General features: G+C 29.3%; 1 protein-coding gene across 1 annotated transcript in view; it reads right to left on the bottom strand.

The window, feature by feature from the left end:
* Positions 1–24,122, bottom strand: part of LOC145248275 (zinc finger-containing ubiquitin peptidase 1-like) — a 44,232-nt gene that overhangs the window by 9,900 nt on the left and 10,210 nt on the right. The window contains exons 3-5 of the mRNA XM_080110145.1: positions 21,199–21,367; positions 17,953–18,150; positions 7,456–7,627 (exon numbers count right to left, since the gene is read on the bottom strand). Coding sequence (XP_079966271.1) covers positions 7,456–7,627; positions 17,953–18,150; positions 21,199–21,367 — 539 coding nt within the window. The remainder of the gene's footprint in view (positions 1–7,455; positions 7,628–17,952; positions 18,151–21,198; positions 21,368–24,122) is intronic.

Genomic DNA, 24,122 nt, shown 5'->3' with positions numbered 1-24,122 from the left:
AAATTTAACCCTCCGTTTTTAATATTTTGTAGAAAAATGATTTTTTACAACTATTTTTACAATTACTCTAGTGCGGCAGGTTATCTCAATATTCCATAAGAATCTTTCACTTAGTGATACAAGCACCAAACTTGGCACAAATGATGTTCAGAACAAATATTTTAAGAAAAGAACATTAGCAATCATAAAATTCAAGATGGCTGCCAGTTTTCAAGATGGCTGCAGAAGCAAACCTGACAAATTTAAATTTTGGTGCTTGTATCACCAAGTGAAAGATTGTTTCAGCAATCTGCCTTACTCTGTAAACTAAATTTTCATGTTTTTTTTTTAACCCCAAATAAGGCATATTACCACTTGGAATGTAAGGGGCTATTATAAGTGGGCTCAACAGAGCATTAGGGCATCATGAGCGAGGCTGAAACGCTTTAGAAGCTCTTCCTTAAAGAGGGCCAAATGCCTTATATGGAAAAATTAAATGGTTGCATACATTTACTTATCTTTTACTAGAAAGAAATAGGATACATAACTACAGGTGTAAACAGTTTCAAGATGGTTTATGAAAACGAAAATAAAAAATAAATTAACAAAAAAATGCAATAATTTTTTATTAATCAAAAACAAAAAATGGTTGTAAACATTATCAGTAGTTAGTGTTAAAATTTAAAATTAATGTTTTTCATAATTATTTTAGAAATTATCATGTTAGTGGTTCATGAAAAACCTTTGCCATGCTTAAGGGCTTCATGATGTCCTGAAGTCTGGGGAAACCCTACATTAGGAGACTGTGGGGAGTTGAGCAGCGAGATGTCTGTCCAGATTACATTTGAACTTCTGCAGGTTAGTACAGCCAGGGAAGCAAAAAAAACAGGGGTGGGGGTCCAAAGTCTAGCATGCCAAAAGAAACTATTAGAATTGAAGGGTTTCCTGCATCTACGTACCTCAACAGTGAAGGGGGGGGATTTCTCTGCTTGTTTGGTTAGTCAAGAGTATACACATCAAGATAGTTCAAGTGCTGCGAGTTCATTGGAGCACATTCTATTAAAGTACTTGTAAAACAGACAGAGAGATGCAACATTGTGGCGAGGGGACAAAGGTTGAAGCTTGGCCGATAGTGCAGAACCTATTAGATTTTTTCTTTTTAAATTCCATTTTCACTCCAAACAAGGTGCAGTGCTACTTTGATGTAGGGGGCTACTATCAGGAACATAAGTTGCAGGGATACTATGTAGGGAGTTGAGCAGCAAGATATCTGTTTACATTACACTTGAGCTTCTGCATGTCAATACAGTTGTGGAAGCAGGAACCCGGAAGGAAATTCCAAAGTCTAGCAGTTCTGGGGAAGAAACTATTAGGTGTGGTCTAAGAGGGAGAGATGAGTGGAAGATGCACCAGCCTAGATGTGGCAACAATACAATTCTATGCATGGGTGAATAGTGGCTTTGTAAAGATATAGGATGCTATCTAGTGTGAATAATTTTCTAGCATGATAAAGGGAGCCCATAATCTTTACAGCAGCCTTGGCAATGTCCTCAACGTATTTGTTCCAATTCATGTTACCTGTGAATGTTAGCTCTTTTGAAAAACGAGCGTTAATTATTTTTTATGGTTTCTTAATGATTGGTTTCATTTCACTATTACACTGAATTTTATTTATGCATGGTTTCTACATTCTGTATAATTGCATAGAATTAAAGATGAAAACGTTCTAGCACACGGAAATATTTATATACTAGCAGGACCCGCTAACCGGCGTTGCCCGGTGGAAGTTTAAGTACGGCTATTGTTGATAATGCCCAACACCCAACCCACAAACTCCTCATATCAAGAACAGCTTTTGAAATGTACACCCCCAACCTACCCTTGTTAAGAACGGATGTCGAAATAGAAACCCCATTTTGTGAGGGACGGGTTGTCAAAGTATCTGCCCCAAATTTAATTTTGATAATCGTTGTCATGATCCCCACGCGCAAATACTATGAGCCGACCTTGTGATTTTGGGTGTGCAGTGTCGGTTAGAAAAATGTAAATGTTGGGTGGATACTTATGAATTTTTGTTACTGTGCTGAAAAAATATTATTTTGAAAGAACATGTTAGCAGAGAATGTTTTGTAAGTAATCCTTGCTTGTAAAATATCCGTGTTGACCTTTAAGATCCTCTTTTAGTTATAGGGTGTGCATCGATTAGGGGAAAAAAAAAAAAAAAAAAAAAAAGAAAAAAAGAGAACATCAATCACTACATTGCCCGAAAACTTCTATTAAATATTAATGTTTTTATAATGCAAATAGGTAACAAATACATATGCAAGCCCCAATTTTTTTTTTTTAGTTAATTTATTTCGCAACTGTAGTTTCTATAAAATAACTTTTTGCTTAATCACCTTGATTTAACCCAATGGGATTTTTTATTCTAATAGTAAAAAATAAAAATTATATTGATCAATATTCTAAAAACTACCTATTCGCATACAATGATAATGCGTTTTTTTTTTTATGTAAACGCAAATAGTTCACAAAAAACGCAAGTAATCAATAATGAATTTTTTTTTTAGTTGGAAAACTACTTTATTGTGGACAATATAAATGTTGTATTGGCTCTCATGACTCTTTTGCCTCCCAATTTTTCGTTTGGTAAAATATTAATCACATGATTATGGGGTAGCGACAATAAAAGAAACCATTTAATCTAGTGCCGCTTGTTATGGATATAGCTGAATACGATATTTAAAATCACTTTCTTGATATTATTTTAATGGGCTGGCGAAAGATATTATATATTGGGGGTTATTGTGTTTGTTTTTATATTTTTAGAAATAATTATACAACACTTTAAATTTCGATCTTTGTGAATTTGGTACTTGTGCATAATTTGAACCAGACGTAACTCAGCGTTCGATTGGCTTTGCTTGAAACCTGACGTCATGTGCTCTAATGTGACCTAAGATGTTGATCAGCCAATCGATGCACTGCAAAGTAGCAGACGAACCTTTCGAAATAAAAACTGGACGGAAATAAAAATCATTAAATTTATCAAGCAGTACACACCTGTAACAGCTCTTTTGTGAAAACTGTATAAAAAAAATTAAAAAAAAAAAATTAATATATCCAGTTTGGAAAACTAATTGCTGACGCCGAAACAATCGTTCTCATATTATCAAGAATAATGGACGCCTATCTGGCAATAGTCCAGACTAACTGATGCACGGAAGCACGGATGCCACCGAAAACATAGGTCCCTCTCCGATAAATCAAAAGACCAAAATGAATATATCCAGTTTGGAAAACTAATTGCTGACGCCGGGACAATCGTTCTCATATTGTCAAAAACAAAAATAATTAATTGCTGTATAAAAAACAAAACAAAAAAAAAAAAACTGCGTTTCCTGTGGTGAGAAGTGCATCATTGTGAAAAGAAGATCTGAAAAGAGTGAATGTTGGTGGAAATGCACGCACACGCAATGCCCTTTTCCAACCTCCCCATGTTAAGAACGGCTTTCGGAATAGACACCCCTCCCCAACCTCCCCATGTTTTGAGAACCACTCTTGAAAAGAAAACATAATTTATTAATCTTTTTAGTTTAAAGAAAAATGTTTTGTTAATTGTTGCAAAAAAAAAAAAAAAAAAAAAAAAAAAAAAAAAACTTTGCTTATCTGTTTTGAACTATTCGCTGTACCAAGGAACAAAACCAATTACAGTAAAAAGACGTATTATATTACAAAAAAATAAAACAAAAATCTTGTTACTTAAGTTCGTTGTTTCTTGGTTTCTCATTTGTTTTGTTTATATCGTCTGTTTCAATTATTAAGTTTACAAGTTTACAAATTTTTTTCTTTTTTTTATAGCAGCATTTGTTACTATTTCATAATCAGCGGAGCTCGGCAGTCAACGTCGTGTTCCGAACAACACCGATTGGACGTTGAGTTACGTCTAATTTAAATTTTTTTTTCTTTTTTTTTTTTTTTTTACATGGGGGTCACCACTTATCAAGGCCCGAAGGCCACTCAGCGATAAGGGTTATTGCGTGTACAGTAATCAATGAGATAGTATTGTAGTAATTATTAGTATTTGGGGTTTTGATAGAGTGTCTTACTTAAGGGGGCGGTTTGTCAGGAGTTTGTTTATGTTGAACTTGAAGACGTCCAAGTTGTAGTCAGGTGGGAAACAGGCAAGCGCCAGAGAGTTCCACTGGCGTGCAGTTCTAAGAAAGAAGCTTTTCTCATGGAATCTACGTTTGGATTTAGGCACAGATAAAGAGCGGGGAAAATTATTGACAGTAGTTTCAGCCAGACGGGTGTTTCTTGTGAAAGATTGGCGAGGGGGGATGAGAGATTGGAGCTCAGACGAGCACCTGCCATGGAAATAACGATAAAACAAAGCCAGGCTCGCAATGTCTCTTCTGTGGGAGAGAGGTTGCAGAGAAGAGAAAAGGGCATCCCCCACTAAACCATGAAGTCTATTTTGTACTCTATCAAGGCAGGATAGGCTGTTTTTAACAGCTCCTGCCCAGATGTGGCAGCAGTACTCCATCCTTGGACATTTTCAAAACTGGATATATTCATTTTGGTCTTCTGATTTATCGGAGAGGGACCTATGTTTTCAGTGGCGTCCGTGCTTCTGTACACAAGTACGTGAATTTATTAAACCGGTGCTTAGGAAATTAAATATGTAAAATAAATTGCTGCATACCGCGCTATTTTTGTATGTTCAAGATAAATTTTACAATATTTATTTTTTTAATTAAATTGTTAGGTGTGTCTAAACTAATGAGAAGTTAGTTTGACTGAAAAAAAACAAAAAGAAACTCTTTCTCTCTCTGTCTTTCTCTATGTCTATCTCGGTCACTACCTTGTTCGGAAACGTGTTAATAGATTCTCAGTTAAGCCAACAATAAAAGCGAGTTACATGTTCGGAAGAAGAATTTTTCTTTTGGTGTTGATTGTAATATTTTCACAAATAAACAATAAAATGTAAGAGTATATCAGCGGGAAAATATCCTGCAGTATATGGAAATAAAACGTAAGAATATTGTGTACATACAGAAAATGCTGTCCTGATTTAGTTTCGGACTGTTCGTTTAATGGCTGAATAATAGAATGTTGGAATTGTAGAATGAGTACTTCCCATCCAATCAGTGGCACCGGATATTAAAAAGGGAGAAATCATTATTTGTGGCGATTGGAAGGGGTAAGAATATGCTTTTGTGTAGGGGATCTGTAGTCATTTAATGACGGTTAACATGCAGAAAAGTAAGAAAAAGTATAAATGCACTCGGTGTAGAATGGTGTCGTAAGAGGACTCAGTATTCAGAGGGTGAAATTTTAGCTACTTCCTTTGTATGTTAGGATGATGATGGTCATGGCGCTCCTCAGAATAAAAGTAATGTTTTAACAATACAAAGTAATGTGCACGTAATTGTGTTCTATAGCTAGATGATGTAAATGTAATAATTTTCTGTGTGTCAGCTGTTGTTGTCAACCTACGATAGCTTCATCCAGAAGGGAAAAATTGTCTAATTTATTATATATAAGAAGATATATAAAAGTGACCGTGTCAAAGTGTGTGCAAAAAGTCTCTACCAAACTCCTCTCTGAATATTTGAAATTTGATATATAGGGTATTTGGACCTGTAGCACACTTTCAATTTGATTTTTAACCGGCAAAAATTGCTGCTAAGGGGTCAAAATTGAAAATAAAACGGTTGACCATGGCAGGGTAAGTCAAATAAAACATTAATCCTGCTGTTAGTTTTGCACATGTGCAAAATTAAACATTCATAGCACAAAGTTGATTAGTTTTTAACCTTTCATATCCATCTGTCAGTAGCTCAGACAGTAATGACACTGGAGAGATAAATTATGACTAAGGATGGAGCGCTAAATGTTTTAGTTTCGATTCTATCCGATGATATTGAAGTCATATTTTTTAATAATTTTTTAAATCATTACTATGTATTGGATAATTATCAATAGAGAATTGTCTCTATAATAATTGATGATAAATCAGCATGAATTAAAATATATTTAAGCATATTTTACAACTGAGCAATGCCGGGCGGCCTGCTAGTATATACAAAAGTGACTTGCCAGTGTGTGTGTGAGAGGTCTCTACCAAACTCCTCTCTGAATATTTGGTCTATAGAGTTGAAATTTTAAATATAAAATCTTTGAAACTTTCCCATACTTTCAATTTGATTTTTAGTTGGCTAAAATTGAAAACAAAACAGTTGACCATAGCAAGGTAAGTTGAATAAAACATTACTTTTGCGCATACGCAAAATTAAACATTCACAGCACAAAGTCATTTAACTTTTAACATTTTGTAACCATCTGTTGGTAGTTCTGACAATACCAACCAGGGTTGGAATGCTAAACGTTCTGGTTTTGATTCTAGTTTATATATATAAGTAGAAACAGTCAAGATATTGTAGAATCAAATTTACAATATTGTATTCAAAACAAGCAATATGAAATAAAGTTTAAAGGTTTTTTATTCCATGGAGTTTCAAAGATAGGCTCTTCTTTCCAGATGAAAAAAACTTAGCAAAAAAGGTAAGTATAGATAAGTATCTGTTTTTGCTTGTTAGTTCAATTTTTGAAAACAGTCGAGAGAGAAAATTGAAAGAAAAGTTTATAGAAAAAAATTGAAGGGGGATACTCACAAACATCCAATATTTATGGTTGTAAATATCTAGTGATATCCAAAAGTTCGCAATAGGTGAGGCGATTAGTCAATACAAAAAAGTTTTGTAAGATATCCTTTGGAATTTCTTTTAAAAAAATATCCAGGTGTTTTACTGAAGAGGGGCACTAAAAAATTATATAACAAGTAAGATCTTTATTTACTTCTGACTTTTAAGGATTTCTATTTTCTTCCACCAATATTTATCCTTTTTTAACTAAAGGTAAAAAAAAAAAAAAAAAAAAAAAAAAAAAAAAAAAATCACCAACTGTATCTTATTTTCAGGGAACATAAATCTGTCTCTGAGGAGGTGTCTGGTGAATTTCCACAATTGAACGAAACACGTGTAAGACAAATTATACTAATAATAAAATGAGTGGGCTATAAATGTATCTTTGGTTTGGAATGTTTACTTTTGATATATATATATATCTATCATTCAATAAGTCTGAAGCTTAACTAATAAAGCAACAGCTTTTAATTGAAATTTAACTTTGTTCAATATATTCATTCAAAAGTTTAAAAAAGGAAAGAAAAAAAAACAGAACTGTTTAATAAATGTTCATGTTTTCATACACGTTTTACAAGGTCAAAATTACAAAATAAAGGTCATTGCTTTTAGATATATTAGACTACTAGAAACATCACATTCTCTTCTTAAGATTCGCATTTCATTTATCTGACCAAAGTGCTACTCACAAGCACAAAAGACTCCTTCCATTCTTTCTATTATGTTGGAGTCGTGTTCAAAGACAACACCAGATATTCTTTTAACTTACTTCAATTTCAAAGATGATAATAAAGCCACAATTTCTGTGGCTCCAATCCATTTCTTTGTATCGACCAACTTCCACCCCAGTTGCTCAGCGCCTTGTTTGTCAAAACCACTCTGCCAGGCATGTTCTATCAACTGCTGGAGTTTCTTGATAGAAGCCACGCGTCCATTTTTAACTAAAAATACAAACATACAAAATATAATTCACACTGTTTTAGTAGAAAAAAAAACAACATATTTAAGCTATCATATTTGATTCTAAATAGCCAATTTTCATTTATTATTGATGTACCATGTTATTAGCAATATAATGTACTTTGCTACAGTTTATTTAAAACACGATGTAATCTCACCATGATAGCTGTTAATATGAAAACATTTTTAAATTACAACTAAAAAATCAAATTCAAATTGTCATAGATTTTGAATTAGATGAACTTGGTCACAATGTTTTTGAAGAAATAACCAAGTTCCTCTATTCAAAATTTGTGCCAACCACGCAAACATATATTGATTCAGACTTTGCAACAATTGCCAATAACATTAATTAACTATAACAAGATTGTTATTTATATATCTATTAGCGATGGGACGATTCCAACATTTTTCCTGATTCCGATACAATTACCGAATCCGATTCTTTAAAAATCACTAAATATTTAGCTATAAAATTGTTATTCTTAAGATTCTCGTAGAAAAACCTATATGATATAGGGTATAAATTTTCGCAAACATAAAAATACAATTGTGTGAGGGATCTATAGACTTTAATTTTGTTTGTAGCTTAAAATCAATACATATTAACTATTTTATGTTTAGTAGTAGTAATGGAAAATTCCGATTTAAACAAAAACAAACCAAATAATAAACAAAAACCGAAAAGAATCGTTTTTGGCATCAGAAACTAAGCACAAATCTTTCGGATTCTGATACCTTAAAATGTTCCAATTTTTTCGATTCCTAATTCCGATTAATTGTCCCAACATTAATATCTATAAAAGTGAGAATGTGTGTGTATGAGAGGACACTTCTCAACCAATATACTCAACAAATTTTTGTTCTACAAACTTGAAATTTGGTATATAGGGTAGTCAGACATGTAAAAGACATTTTAATCAGTTTTCATCTGGAAAAAAGGGATGCTAACAGGTCAAAATTGAAAAATTGGTGTATGTGGGGGAGGCATCAGTCATGGCAGATTCCTTATGTTAAGAATACGTAGGTTTCAAAACACTTTTTAAAGATTGTGTCAAACTGGCCTAATGGTTATTGTACTTGACTGTATTTAGGTTTCAGTTTTGATCTCAGCTCAAGTATTTTTTTTTTTTTACTTACAAGAAGTGAACTGTTTAGAAAAAAACATACTTGCGTACACATGTCTCAGTTTCTTTACTTTGTTTTTTTTTTTATTACGGAATTTAATGTTACGTTTAATACCGGGAAACACTGGGTACATCTTCTAGTATATTAGAAATATGAATTTTTATGAAAATCTTGAAGATATAGTGACGTTGTAATCGATACTGGCTGTAGTTGTTGTAACTTATTTTATAGCGACACAAAACGAAGGCAGAACAAGTGTATTAATAAATTGCTGTTGACATTTAATCACCTATACAGGATTTTTCAAATTCTCATTTTGACCTTGTGTCACATCTTCCTACAGTGGTAAAGAAGTAGTTGCCATAAATAGTAGTATTTATAGAATAAGATTGAGAAGCCTATCTCCTCTAAAGTACTGAAGCATCCATCCCAAGTGATCCTAAGTGGTCTACCCTTCCAGGCCTTGTCTCCCTCTTTGAGGTGGAGTAGATTTATTGCTTACTGTTTGAGGCACCTGACTGGAGAATTCTAACAGGCAATTTATAATAAGCTAGAGTGCTTCTTCTTTCAGGGGTGTTGACTTGGTTCTCCCTACTTTTCAACCTTCTGTCACATCTTCCTGCAGTGGGAAGGAAGTAGTTGCCACGAATAGTGGTATTTATGGACCAAGATTGGGGGCGTCTATCTTCTCTAACATATTATAGTTATTACACTTTTGTTAATTATATCACTGTTTTGATCATTACTGACCCTACAAGGCCACAACATGCTCCCTAAATTTATACACACACACACACACATATATATATATATATATATATATATATATATATATGTGTGCGCGTGTGCTAGAACATTTTTATCTTAAATGCTACACAATTATGCACAATGTAGAAACTATGCATAAATAGAACTGAGTGTAATAGTTAAATGAAACCAATCATCCAATAAGAAACCATAAAAAATAAATAATTAATGTTTGTTTATCAAAGGAATGTGCAAATTAGTTAACCTTTATAAAGTTGCTTGCATATCATTGAGTACCTTAAGAAGTTCATTTTAATAATTTTTAAATAGAAAAAGTAGGCTTTTAATATCAATATCAGTGTGAGAAAAAACTCATCTTTATAGGTATACTAGCAGACCACATGGTGTTGCCCGGTCGTAAAATATGCATAAATATTATATTTTAATTCATACAGAAACTGAGACATGTGCATGTGAGTATTATGGTTTTTTCTAAACAGTTTTAAAAAAATAAAAATACTCTGAGATCGAAACCAAAACCTAAAGACAGTGAGTCAAGTATGATAACCATTAGGCTAGCTTGACACGGATTTAAAAAGTGTTTTCAAACCTACTTATTCTTAAATTACAGAAGCTGTAATGCAAACCATTCATGCATGCGCATTTGTTAAAATCTGATGCTCCACCCCCACGTATCAATTTTTCAATGTTAATCTCTTAGTAGCCCTTTTCTCTGGATGAAACAAAGTTTTTCACATGTCTGAAAACCCTATATACCAAATTTCAAGCCTATAGATCAAAAATTCATTGAGTATATAGGTTGAAAAGTGTCCTCTCACACATACGTTCTCACTTATGTATATATATATATATATATATATATATATATATATACGAGAAAGAGAATGTTTGTACTTTTATGCACTTTATCACCTTCCACGTCCATTTAAAAAAATGAGATCATTCAATTGCCAAAAATGAAATGCCAAAAAAAGTCATCTATATTTAAACTCGTTATACCTTCATTTTATGTCACGCAATCTCTAATACATAGTCCGTATTAAAAATCAGTTACAACTATAGCCAGTATCAATTACAACTTTAGTAAATTTGTTTCGTTTCTCAATGTAAACATTGGATAAATTTGAATTGTAATTTATAAATTCAAAAAGACGGTACAATGCAGATATATTTTTTTGTCCCCCAACAAAGGAGAGATTGGACCGAGTATTTCGTCCATTCACTTATTTGTACTTTTCTCAATAACCATGCCTTGAATTTTTTTTTTTTAAACTTTGCACAAAAAAAAATTAATTTCTGCCAGAATGGATTTTCCGGGATAACTTTGGTTGCTCTCCTAGGAGGCATTATAGGGATAAAATTACCGCCAAATTATTCGTCTGTTCATTTGTTCGCATTTTTCTCGATAACTACACTTTCGATTTTTTTTTTTAATTTTGCACAAACATTAGTCAAAGTTAATTTTTTGACTCGTAGAGGGGGGACTCCGCATACTCGGCTTTTTTTTTTTTTTTTTTTTTTTAAATCAACATATATCTCTACTATCATATAAAAGGAACTTTGTGTGTGTGTGTGTGTGTGTGTGTGTGTGTGTGTGTGTGTGTGTGTGTGTGTGTGTTTGTTTGTTTCCTATGGGCTCAAAAACAGCTGGGGAGATTATTTTGCAATTTCACATGAAGATACTTGATGTGTCAGGGAGTGTCCTTACGTATGGCTTTGTATCAGAATGCTTCTGATAAGTATCAAAAGTCAATAATAAAAACAAAGAATAAGAAGGAGCCAGATTTTATGCAACCTAACATTACAAGTGCATTTGAGAAGTTTTATCACCACACAAGCAGAAAGGCCCAGCTTACAAAATCAACTCTAGATTCTTTTATAAGACAGGGGTGTATTCAATATGAATGTTTCTTTTAAGAACACTACTAGCAACTCAACCTGGCTTTGCTCGGGGCCTATGTACTGTTCATAACTTTATGTGCATATGTATATATATATTAAAAAGTTTGACTAGTGTCCAAATAACCTACATCTAAAATTTCAAGTGTTTAGACCCAAAATTGGCGGAGGAGTTTGGAAGAATCTGAAAAGGTCAACTCTTTCAGCTTTGACCTCTTGGCAGGCAAATTTTTGCCCAAAAACTGATTAAAAAGCTTGCTGCATGTCTGAATACCCTTTATGTAAAATTTCAAATGTTTAGACCCAAAATTGGCCAAGACGTAAAATTTTTTCAAACTTTGACCCAATTTTGAAACCTTAACACTTATTGGTTTGGTCTCAAATCAAGTTAAAAAGTTTGGTCCATGTCCAACGAACCTACATCTAAAATTTTAAGTGTTTGTACCCAAAATTGGCAGAGGAGTTTGGTAGAGTTTTAAAAGGTCAAATCGTTGAACTTTGACCCCTTAACAGCCAAAACTCAAAGATTTTCCCTAATCTCAATACCCCTTATGTCAAACCTCGAGTATGTAGACTGAAAATTGATAGAGTAATTTTGTAGAGAAATGTATACACACACAGACAATTTCACTTATATATATATTTGAATGAGTCGCCCCTTATTTTTTATGGGACATATTTTTTTATTTATTATTTTTATTGTTAAGTATTATTATGTGCATAAAAGGTATACCCATGGACATACATGTTTCTAGCTCTCAGCAGTCATCAATATGGGTTAGGATTGAACTGACACCAGCATTTGCAGTGGTGTTCTGAGCTACAATGATTCCCCACTTCAATGCATGTTGTTTTTTTTGTTTTTTTTTATCGCTTTTAAATGTAAGATTTGTTGTTGTTGTTTTTAGTGACATTAACAGCTTTGAAATGCTGTTAGGCTCAAATTTTTTTGTTATGATTTCAATATCTAAAAAAGTTCAGATTCCAGATTTCAATTAATCGTCCCAACACTAGTATATATGTGTGTTGGGACGATTAATCGGAATCGGAAATCAGAACTTTTTTGGGGTATCGCGATCAGTATCAGAAAAATTTGAGCCTAATTTCCAATTCCAAAAACAATTTAAAATAACAAGGAAATAATGTCTATTTATTGTTTTTAAAAATAAATTTTTTTTTTAAATTTAAAAAAAAAATACCAGTAAATTAAAGTCTATACATCATGCTAACATAAAAATATTATCTAAATTTATTTTATTTGTGTAAAAAAAAAAAAAAAAAAAAAAAAAAATGAAATTTTCATTTTAGTTCAGTTCCTCAGTATTGACAAACCATCAACAAATATTTTTCAATAAATTAGTGGACTCTGGAACTGTCACTATTTTATACAAAACCAACTTTGGCGCCAGGTTTTTTCTGGATTTTGAGTCTGCTGAGTGTTTCGTAGTATTTATTGGTTGTAAAGTTCTAAATTTATGACAGGTGAATTGGATGAAGATAAAAGGCAAAAAAATTGAAACAGTTTTAACACAAATTCACAGACTACTACAGAAAAACTAAAACTTTGCCAACTAACACAAGACTAAGTGTTTATTTAAAAAAAATCTATTTAAAAGAAATTAATTTTTAATGCATAAAATACATTTTAAATTTCTTTAATGTTTTTATTAACTTTTATTTCATACTAGCGAAAGTACCCGGCGTTGCCCGGGTGGAGAGAGGTGTGAAAAAAAAAAAAAAGAAAAAAGTATGTGAAAATCAGTTTAAATAAACTTTAAAATGATTCAGTTTTTGTTTTAAAAGGAAAAAAGAAAATCACGTTACGTAAGCCTCGAAATAATAAAAATGTTATGGCAAATAAAAAGCTTTTGAAACAGTTTTAACATGTTCTTTCCTCAGTATTGACAAACCATCGCCAAAAACTTAAAAAAAAAAAAAAAATAAATAAATAAATAAAATAAATAAAAAATAAAAATGAACCACTGTTATATGAGCTCGAACATGAAAACTAAAAGCTTACAACCCGACCTTATTACCCATTGTCCCACGACACTGTCAGCGAAATAACAGTTTATTTTTTTTTTATTTAAACCGATTCAAGAAAGAATGCCTGACATGCATGCGTACTTGTCAAAGTCGTTTAAAAAGGAACAATATTTTCCGACCCTCCCTTGTTATAAACGTTTATTTCTATACAAAATAATTGAGTTTTTTTTTCTAATTCTCACATATTATTCGAGCAAGACATCGCTCTTTTAGATGGAACCAGTCTTGATTTGGTCCGATGCGGGTGAAAAAAGTTTTTGACTAACACACAAACACACACGCACTTATTTAAACATATTTTCATGTAAACGTAGATTCGTTTTATATGTAAAAACTTATAAGTTATTTTTATTATTATTGTTATTCTTGATTTTCTTACTATTAGTAGATGAACGTCCTCATCCAAATTCCCTCTAAACAGAAGTAGGATTCTACTTTTTTAGTCAATTATATGTGCACGCTGTGAAGAAGTTATCAGAAAGAAAAATATCAATTCTTTTACAATTTAGATTTTCACATGTAAATTTAATGTAAAACGAGCCACCCCCCTCCATTCTGAATCATTCTCATGTTTTAGGGCAGTTAAAATAAATTTGCTATAAAGATAAATTTTGTGCATTTGTTTTTCGGTGAGTAGCAACCTTTTAAAGTGATTACATGTGGTTTTATAACCTTTTCACTCAGACTTAGGATTAGTTGTTAAAAATAGGCTTGTTTTACTATAGACAACAAACGTGGTAAATAAACAACTCTATAACAAATGTTACCAAAGGCAAGATAAGTTACTGTTCTACCTGCCAAGATAAATTCTTTGTATTTTATCTTATTTTAAAGCGTTTATTTAATTCGAAACATAAGTAGTACCGAGTTGCCAAGTTAGAATGACAAAAAGATGGCTGGCATTGAGATGATCTTTTGAGAGTCTCGATAATCGCTCTAAACTCGAAAAAGAAAACAAAATAAACATAGGAATCTACCCAATAAATGTCACTCTGCCTTTGGTAACATTTATTTATTATATAATTGTTTCTTTTACCATTTTTTTTCTACAGCAAAATATGCTCCCAAAATCAATATATGAAATCGATCCATCAGTCTAGATTTTTAAAAATAATTCTTTTTGTTTTTTTCTTTTCTTTTTTTTTTTTTTTTATTATCAGGGTGTTTACACATAATCACCTAAAAAAGAGAACCTCATTTTGGAGGGGCTGATTAAGCTAAGGATGTTAATATGTTCCATTTTGTTAATTATCACGGATGCATATATTTAGATTTAGACACAAGGTTGCGTCGTAATGTACAGAATCCAGCGCTCTAAGAAGGAATGCACCAGGGATGTGCAGAATTGGAGGGATGGGGGGGGGGGCCTAACAAACCTGCCCCTTTTGCTCCTGTTTCAAAAGTGCTCTTTTCAGAGGAATATATTATAGGCCTGTGCCCCATTTTGACACTTTTTTTTTTCACTTGAGCACCTGCCCTGAAAAGTGTAGTATCAGAACAGATAATTGCTAAAAAATATAGCTTACTAGCAGGCTGTCCAGCGTTGTCTGGTTGTAAAACATGTATAAATGTTCTACTTTAATTCATACAGAAACTGAAACGCGTGCATGCGTGTGTTTTTCTAAACAGATCACTTCTTGTAAATAAAAAAATAAAAAAATACGCGAGCTGAGATCGAACAAAACCAAAAGACAGCAAGTCAAGTACGACAACCATGAGGCCTTTCACACGATCTTTAAAAAGTGTTTTCAAACCTACTTATTCTTAACATAAGTAATGCCATGAGAACGAGGCATGCATGCACATTCATGAAACAGTTAGCAAACAGATAAAACTCTGATGACCTGCACGTACCAATCTTTCAATTTTGACCCCTTAAGAACCATTTTTTCGGATAAAAACCAATTAAAAAGTTTTCCATATGTCTGAATACTATATATATACCAAATTAAACATTTGTTGAGTATATAGGTTGAGAAATGTCCTCACACACACTTTTATAGATATACTAGCAGTTCAGCCTGACTTTGCTCGGGCCCTATGTATTGTTCATAACTTTATGTGCATATAGGATATATATATATATTGAAGTTTAACTCATGTTCAAGTACTCTTTCAACTTTGACCCCTTGGCAGCCAAATTTTTGCCAAAATCCGATTAAAAAGCTTGCCATATGTCTGAATACACTTTATGTAAAATTTCAAATGTTTAGACCAAAAATTGGCTGAGTAATTTGGTAGAGACCGCAGTTATCAAATTTTTAAAAACTTTGACCCCAATTTTGACTCCTTAATATTTATTAATTATATAAATTAAATTGAAAAGTTTAATCCATGTCCAAGTAACCTACATCTAAAATTTCAAGTGTTTAAACCCAAAATTGGTGGAGGAGTTTGGTAGAGTTTTCAAAGGTCAAATTATTGAACTTTAACCCCTTGACAGCCAAATTTCAGGCCGAAAATCGATTAAAATATTTTTCTCAAATCTAGAGTCTGTAAACTGAAAATTGACGGAGTAGTTTGGTAGGGAAATGTACACACACAGAGACAATTTCACTTTTTAGATATAATAGATAGATAACATGGAACAAGGTGATCCAAATTATGAGGAAATTAAAATCATTATTCATCCTCTATCTTCTCTTAGCTAGAATAATTTCAGTCATCGCAATACCATGTTTTTTTCTACGGGATTATCCTATTTAAAATATTGTCAATATGTTAAACATATATCTTTGTATAAAGAAATATTTTTGTAAGATGGACAAAAAAAAAAAAAAAAAAAAAAAGATAAAATTGTTTGTCAATTATAAATTTATTTAGTGTCAGATATCCAATCAATGTCCTAAAAGTTCACAAAAAATATTTGCACCTCTCTTAAAAAAAACCCTCAGAGTAAAGGGAAATATATATCGATTGACACAAATTCTTTGAGGTAGAATTATTTGGGATCACGGATTAAATTTCCTGATGACAGATTTGTAGGAAAGACCCTTATAAATGCATAAATTTCTATCACGATGTGAAATTGATTTATGTACAACTTTCCCAATGTGTATTTTTTTTTTTTAATAAATTATTAAGATACAAAAAATTAACATGGTTTTTTATAGATTTTGTTTAAGAGCAAAATTAAACGGGCATTAAAAAAATTATTTTTTTAAAAATAACTTTAATATATTTGTAATTTAACATCAATATTCTTTTTATGAAAAAGTTTGCAATAAGTAAAGCTCCAAATATCAAAAAATTCTTACATAAACGAACTTTCAACTTGGTGTCAGGAGTCTATATTACTTTTATTTTGTCGTGTTCTTTTGGGCACTTTTCTTATAATTGTAATGGAATCATGAATTTAGAAGAAAATTGGTTGGTTGGTTGGTTGTTTTTGTTTTACGGCATATCAACCTTTTTTAGGTTATTTAATGCCAAATCTAGTTATTTTGAGGAACGATTTTTAATGGAGTATATTTGTTTTTTAAGTCGGATTCTATTTAACCCACAGTTGGGACCCTAACAGGTACTACCACTCCGGGTCAGAGTGGACCTGGGAGCAATGGCAATTAAAGGGTGGCTCCACACTCCCCAAGGCCCACCAGGTGGAGCCTCACCATCGGATATAGTTTTAGGTCATATCCAGGACCGAAGAAAATTGGTAATCGGATTATAATCAGAAAATATATTGAAATTACGGTTTTGTGCAAACAAATGAACAGATGAACGAGAGTGAATTACTGGGCCCAATCACTCCTTTGTCGGGAGAACCAATAAAATTTTCCACTGTTGGTAGTAATAATAAAATAAATATTTATTGATTTTAAACTACCAGTAAAACTGAAATCTATAGATTAACTCCGCAACACACACAAGTGTGTTTTTACATTTGAGAAAATATCTGCACATTTAACACAAATTTTTACGGTAATCAGGAAAGATAACAACTCTATAGTTAAATATTTATAAGAGATTTATAAAGAATCGGAATTGGTAATTGTATTGGAATCGTTGCATCACTAAACCCTAACCCATTGTAACATAATAAAACTAGTGAAGCCTGTAGTTCAAGTTTTGTTTGTTACATTTTTATATCTCTGTTTACTTCCACATTTTAACAATTCATTTTGTTACTTTATCCATTTGTTCATATCTTAGTATTAACAGGCCATTATCTCTGTTATTTGTATCTATAATTTATAAACAATCTTTTCAAATAGTCACGTAATAAAAAGAAAACTTTTTTAATTCTTTGTTATTTTTCCTCCAACTGAAGAATATGAAACTATACAGACAAAAACAATTTAAGAAATTGTTTATTATTTAAGGTTTAGAGTTAAATTCTAAATAATGCTAACAAGTGTATAAAAGGAAAACATTTTATTCCTGTATATTAGAAAGCCTAACCCTAACACACTGAACACATTAAAACAAGTGAAGTCTGTGGTTCAAGTTTTACACCATTTCACACCTTTGTAATCTCCGTATAAGAAACTTTGGTATTTCGGTTCCTTTGCCAAAGCAGAAAGCATCATTTGAAGATTTCGGTAGCCACAACCCCATCCTGTATCTCCAAAAGAACCGCTATAATGGTCAAGATCTGAACACAACCACACATCTTTTGCCTTTGTTTGCTGCTGGTAAAATTTTCGTAATGAAGATATGACGCCTAAAATGGAAAAATAAAAATAAATGTAAAATTTGTGTTTTTGGAAGATTATGAGAACAAATGTCTCGAGAACATCTTTTCGCACATACCCTCTAATCATGTGATCTAGTTTAACCAATCAATAACTTCAAATCAGACTTCATTTTTTTGTTATATAACACTAGCATATTCGCCTAGTATTTCTGTTCTAAAATAATTTCAAATATAGTCAGGTTTACAATTCTTACTTTTAAAGAAAAGTTAAAAATAAAATTTGCAATATGAGGTCAAGTAATAAAAAAAATATCAGTGCTATAGTGTTTTATTTGCAAAGATATTTGTTCTTACCAACAGGTATAAAATGTTAAATGACTTTAACAAATCAAAATGAATTAGTTTATTTTAAATATTAAAAATGCTGAAGATACTTATTTAAATGTTTAAAACATTTTTAAAATAATTGTTGTAGTGGCACTCCTACAGATTCTGACAGTGGACTATTTCTGCCATAATTTCCAGTTAGCAGGTTCTGCTTCCCAGTCAGTTTGAACCCAAGTTTCAGAGGGAGAGAGTTGTAACATTACTTGTCTTTCAGTTGAGCGGAGTTCCCACACAACTAACATACTTGTCTGTATTTCAGTTAATATATTATTCATTTCACCATTTCTCAATCTTCGTTATTCCATTTAACATTTACACCACAACAATAATGTGCACAGAGATATTCTTTATTTAATTTGATTCTTGTTTCATTAAATAAAGAAAATATATTTTTAAATAATAAATTCGTTTTGTTTTTTGTATTCTAATATATTTCAGTTATCTTATGAACCTAACCAATAATTGTCTGTAGTGACCCCAGATAAAATTAAAGAAAAATTTCAATGGTGTCGTTAGATTCTGTGAAAAATTTAACCTTGATTGAAACTTATTTGAATGTTCTCACAGTTAACATATCGATTTAATTTAAACAAATATTAACTTCAATATTCAAATCAAGAAAAAACAAACAAAAAAAACCTCATTGTAAGGTAAGTTTCATGAATAAATATTTATTTTTTTGAATAACAAACAACTGATCCCCATATCATCGTATTGAGCGGGTTGCTTGGACCAAATTGACTCTTTCCCTCACAGGTCTCTATCTTCCATGGCGTAAGGAAGATCAAGTTGTAAGCTAGTGTTTTCTGATAATAAATTTGTGTATGTCTTAACAGGTCCTACTTTAGCAGTTCCATGTTTAGACTCCAACAGTACCACATCCCTGACAACCTCATTTATTTTTTCTGTAGCAATGTCTGACATATCATGTTCTCCTTTCTCTTATCACTGAAAAGATCCTGGGCAACCAATCATACAGACGACTAATGGTTGGGTGTGTTTTCCAGTTTAAGTTTAATACTGCCCGGAGCATTCTAGTGTCAGTTCCATCTAACAACATTAAACAACTGATAGCAAACGAAAATTTTTATTTTTTAATATTTTTTGTTCAAACCAAGATAAATATTTAACTTTTTATAATAAATCAATAATAGCAAATAAATGTTTTTTTTATAAAATGACGTTGCCCGATACGATTTCATTGGCTCAGCGTTTCGATGTTTTATGTAAACTGCCTGGAAAATTCTGACGATAGGACTGTTCTTATTCTGGTAGTTAAAAAAAAAAAAAGACAATGAATTTCGTTTCTTTACATTTTAATTTATTTCAGTTATTTTATGAATCGAATTGATAATTGTCTTTAGTGAACTCAGATGGATTCAAAGAAAACTATTCTGTCATTAGATCCTTTGAAAAAATTAAATCTTATTGAAACTTATTTGAATGTTTTAACTGTTTACATATTGATTTCTGTAACACAAAAAAAATTTCTCTCTCTCTCTATATGTGTGTGTGTGTGTGTGCCTGTATAGTTATTCCAGTTATCTATATAAAAGCCAAGTACATCCAAGGATGGAATACTGTTGCCATATCTGGGCAGGAGCGGCCAAAAACAGCCTATCATGCCTTGACAGAGTACAAAATAGACTTCGTGGCTTAGTGAGGGATCCTCTACCCTGCAACCTCTCTCCCACAGAAGAGACGTTGCGAGCCTATCCTTGTTTTATCGTTATTTTCATGGCAGGTGCTCGTCTGAACTCCAATCTCTGGTCCCCCCTCGCCAATCTTTCACGAAAAACACCCGTCTAGCTGAATCCACTGTGAAAAATTTCCCCCACTCTATATCTGTGCCTAAATCAAAACGCGGATTCCATGAACAAAGCTTCTTTCTTAGAACTGCACGCCTGTGGAACTCTGTTCCGTCTGCCTGCTTCCCTCCGGACTACAACTTGGATGTCTTCAAGTCCAATGTTAACAAATTCCTAATGAACCGCCCCCTTAATTAAACACTTCATCAAATCTCCACACTAACGTAATGTACTTGCAATAACCCTTATCCCTGAGTGGCTTCCGGGCCTTGATAAGTGGTGATCACTGTGTAAAAAAAAAAAAAAAAAAAATATTATTCAGGCATAAAACATCCAAGAATTTAATGAGGTTTATATAAGAGGGCTCAATACAAAATAGAGCAAGATATATTCTTTTATTTGCTTTTACATAAACATCGAGGTATCATTACACAATCATGAATATGTTTCAGTCAACTAGTTAGAGACATCATCAGGTGATGTTGCTTTACCAAAAGTCCAGATTAAGGACTGAACTTCTGTAAAATCTACATTGCTTGACGTCTCATGTCATTTATAACTAGTTGACTGAAACATACTCATGACTGTATAATAATACCTAAATGTTTATGTAAAAACAAACAAAAAGTATATACACACACACACACATATGTGTGTGTGTGTGTGTGTGTGTGTGTGTGTGTGTGTGTGTGTGTGTGTGTATGAATGAAAGAGAGGGGTTAGATAAACAAAAAACTACTATTCACATAATTATTCAAGATAAAATAGTTATCAAAATTTTAAAGAAAATATTTCTAAAAAGATTTAAAAAAAAAAACAAAAAAAAAACTGGCAATTAAAAAATAAAATATGGAAGAACATAAGAGCAAAATTTCTTTACCTTTTGTACATGAAACTCCATCATCAACTCCAGTTACTTGTGACTCGGACATTTGGGATTTGTACATGTGATATTCAAATGGACTGATTTGTCCTCGTTGGACAGCCAAACTCAAGTTGGAATGAAATTGCTTTTTGTAATTCCCTTTATCCGTCATGCCATACATGTCCTAGAAGTCAACAACAAGAAAAAAGATGAAATAAATATTCAATTTTAAAAAAATTGATAAATCATATTAAATTAAAAAAAGAAATTATGATAAAATAAATAAATAAATAAATATTACATTAAAAAAATAATGATAAAACAAAAAAATATTTTAAAAATTAATGATAAAATAAATATTTTAAAAATTAATGATAAAATAAATATTTTTAAAATTAATGATAAAATAAATATTTTTAAAATTAATGATAAAATAAATATTTTAAAAATTAATGATAAAATAAATATTTTAAAAATTAATGATAAAATAAATATTTTTAAAATTAATGATAAAATAAATATTTTTAAAATTAATGATAAAATAAATATTTTTAAAATTAATGATAAAATATATATTTTTAAAATTAATGATAAAATAAATATTTTTAAAATTAATGATAAAATAAATATTTTTAAAATTAATGATAAAATATATATTTTTAAAATTAATGATAAAATAAATATTTTTAAAATTAATGATAAAATATATATTTTTAAAATTAATGATAAAATAAATATTTTTAAAATTAATGATAAAATATATATTTTTAAAATTAATGATAAAATAAATATTTTAAAAATTAATGATAAAATAAATATTTTTAAAATTAATGATAAAATATATATTTTTAAAATTAATGATAAAATAAATATTTTTAAAATTAATGATAAAATAAATATTTTTAAAATTAATGATAAAATAAATATTTTTAAAATTAATGATAAAATAAATATTTTTAAAATTAATGATAAAATATATATTTTTAAAATTAATGATAAAATAAATATTTTTAAAATTAATGATAAAATATATATTTTTAAAATTAATGATAAAATATATATTTTTAAAATTAATGATAAAATATATATTTTTAAAATTAATGATAAAATATATATTTTTAAAATTAATGATAAAATAAATATTTTTAAAATTAATGATAAAATAAATATTTTAAAAATTAATGATAAAATAAATATTTTTAAAATTAATGATAAAATATATATTTTTAAAATTAATGATAAAATATATATTTTTAAAATTAATGATAAAATAAATATTTTAAAAATTAATGATAAAATAAATATTTTTAAAATTAATGATAAAATATATATTTTTAAAATTAATGATAAAATAAATATTTTTAAAATTAATGATAAAATAAATATTTTTAAAATTAATGATAAAATAAATATTTTTAAAATTAATGATAAAATATATATTTTTAAAATTAATGATAAAATATATATTTTTAAAATTAATGATAAAATATATATTTTTAAAATTAATGATAAAATAAATATTTTTAAAATTAATGATAAAATAAATATTTTTAAAATTAATGATAAAATAAATATTTTTAAAATTAATAATAAAATAAATATTTTTAAAATTAATGATAAAATATATATTTTTAAAATTAATGATAAAATAAATATTTTAAAAATTAATGATAAAATAAATATTTTTAAAATTAATGATAAAATAAATATTTTTAAAATTAATGATAAAATATATATTTTTAAAATTAATGATAAAATAAATATTTTTAAAATTAATGATAAAATAAATATTTTTAAAATTAATGATAAAATAAATATTTTTAAAATTAATGATAAAATAAATATTTTTAAAATTAATGATAAAATATATATTTTTAAAATTAATGATAAAATAAATATTTTTAAAATTAATGATAAAATATATATTTTTAAAATTAATGATAAAATATATATTTTTAAAATTAATGATAAAATATATATTTTTAAAATTAATGATAAAATATATATTTTTAAAATTAATGATAAAATAAATATTTTTAAAATTAATGATAAAATAAATATTTTAAAAATTAATGATAAAATAAATATTTTTAAAATTAATGATAAAATATATATTTTTAAAATTAATGATAAAATATATATTTTTAAAATTAATGATAAAATAAATATTTTAAAAATTAATGATAAAATAAATATTTTTAAAATTAATGATAAAATAAATATTTTTAAAATTAATGATAAAATAAATATTTTTAAAATTAATGATAAAATAAATATTTTTAAAATTAATGATAAAATAAATATTTTTAAAATTAATGATAAAATATATATTTTTAAAATTAATGATAAAATATATATTTTTAAAATTAATGATAAAATATATATTTTTAAAATTAATGATAAAATAAATATTTTTAAAATTAATGATAAAATAAATATTTTTAAAATTAATGATAAAATAAATATTTTTAAAATTAATAATAAAATAAATATTTTTAAAATTAATGATAAAATATATATTTTTAAAATTAATGATAAAATAAATATTAAATTAAAACAAGATTTAAGGAAAAAATAAATAAATATTAAATTAAAAATATTAAAAAAACAAAAAAACAATATAGACAAAAGTTTATACTTGTATTCAAAAAGAGTGAAATGGTTACCAAAATTAGAAAAGTTCAGAGAACTAGTTCTTAAACCAAACTTTTTATATCCGCATCATATAAAAGTATGGGAGGTGAGGTCACTTAACTGGGTTATCAACAAGAGCAGGAGTGTACCCATCTAATTTTAACGTTGCTGGCTCTGTGGTGTACAGGAATAAAATAGGGTTATTCAAACAACTTAATAAGAATTATTATTCTGTTCTAATGCTACACGATCAGGTAGTCCGAAGCTACCAGCTTCCTGACCTAAAATGCACCAAACACTGATGT

This window comes from Euprymna scolopes, chromosome 26, assembly GCF_053919585.1.
Source record: "Euprymna scolopes isolate OS-2025 chromosome 26, ASM5391958v1, whole genome shotgun sequence".
Taxonomy (NCBI): Eukaryota; Metazoa; Mollusca; class Cephalopoda; order Sepiida; family Sepiolidae; genus Euprymna; species Euprymna scolopes.
Note: the sequence above shows the minus strand (reverse complement) of the source record. Positions and strands in the feature narration are given on the sequence as shown.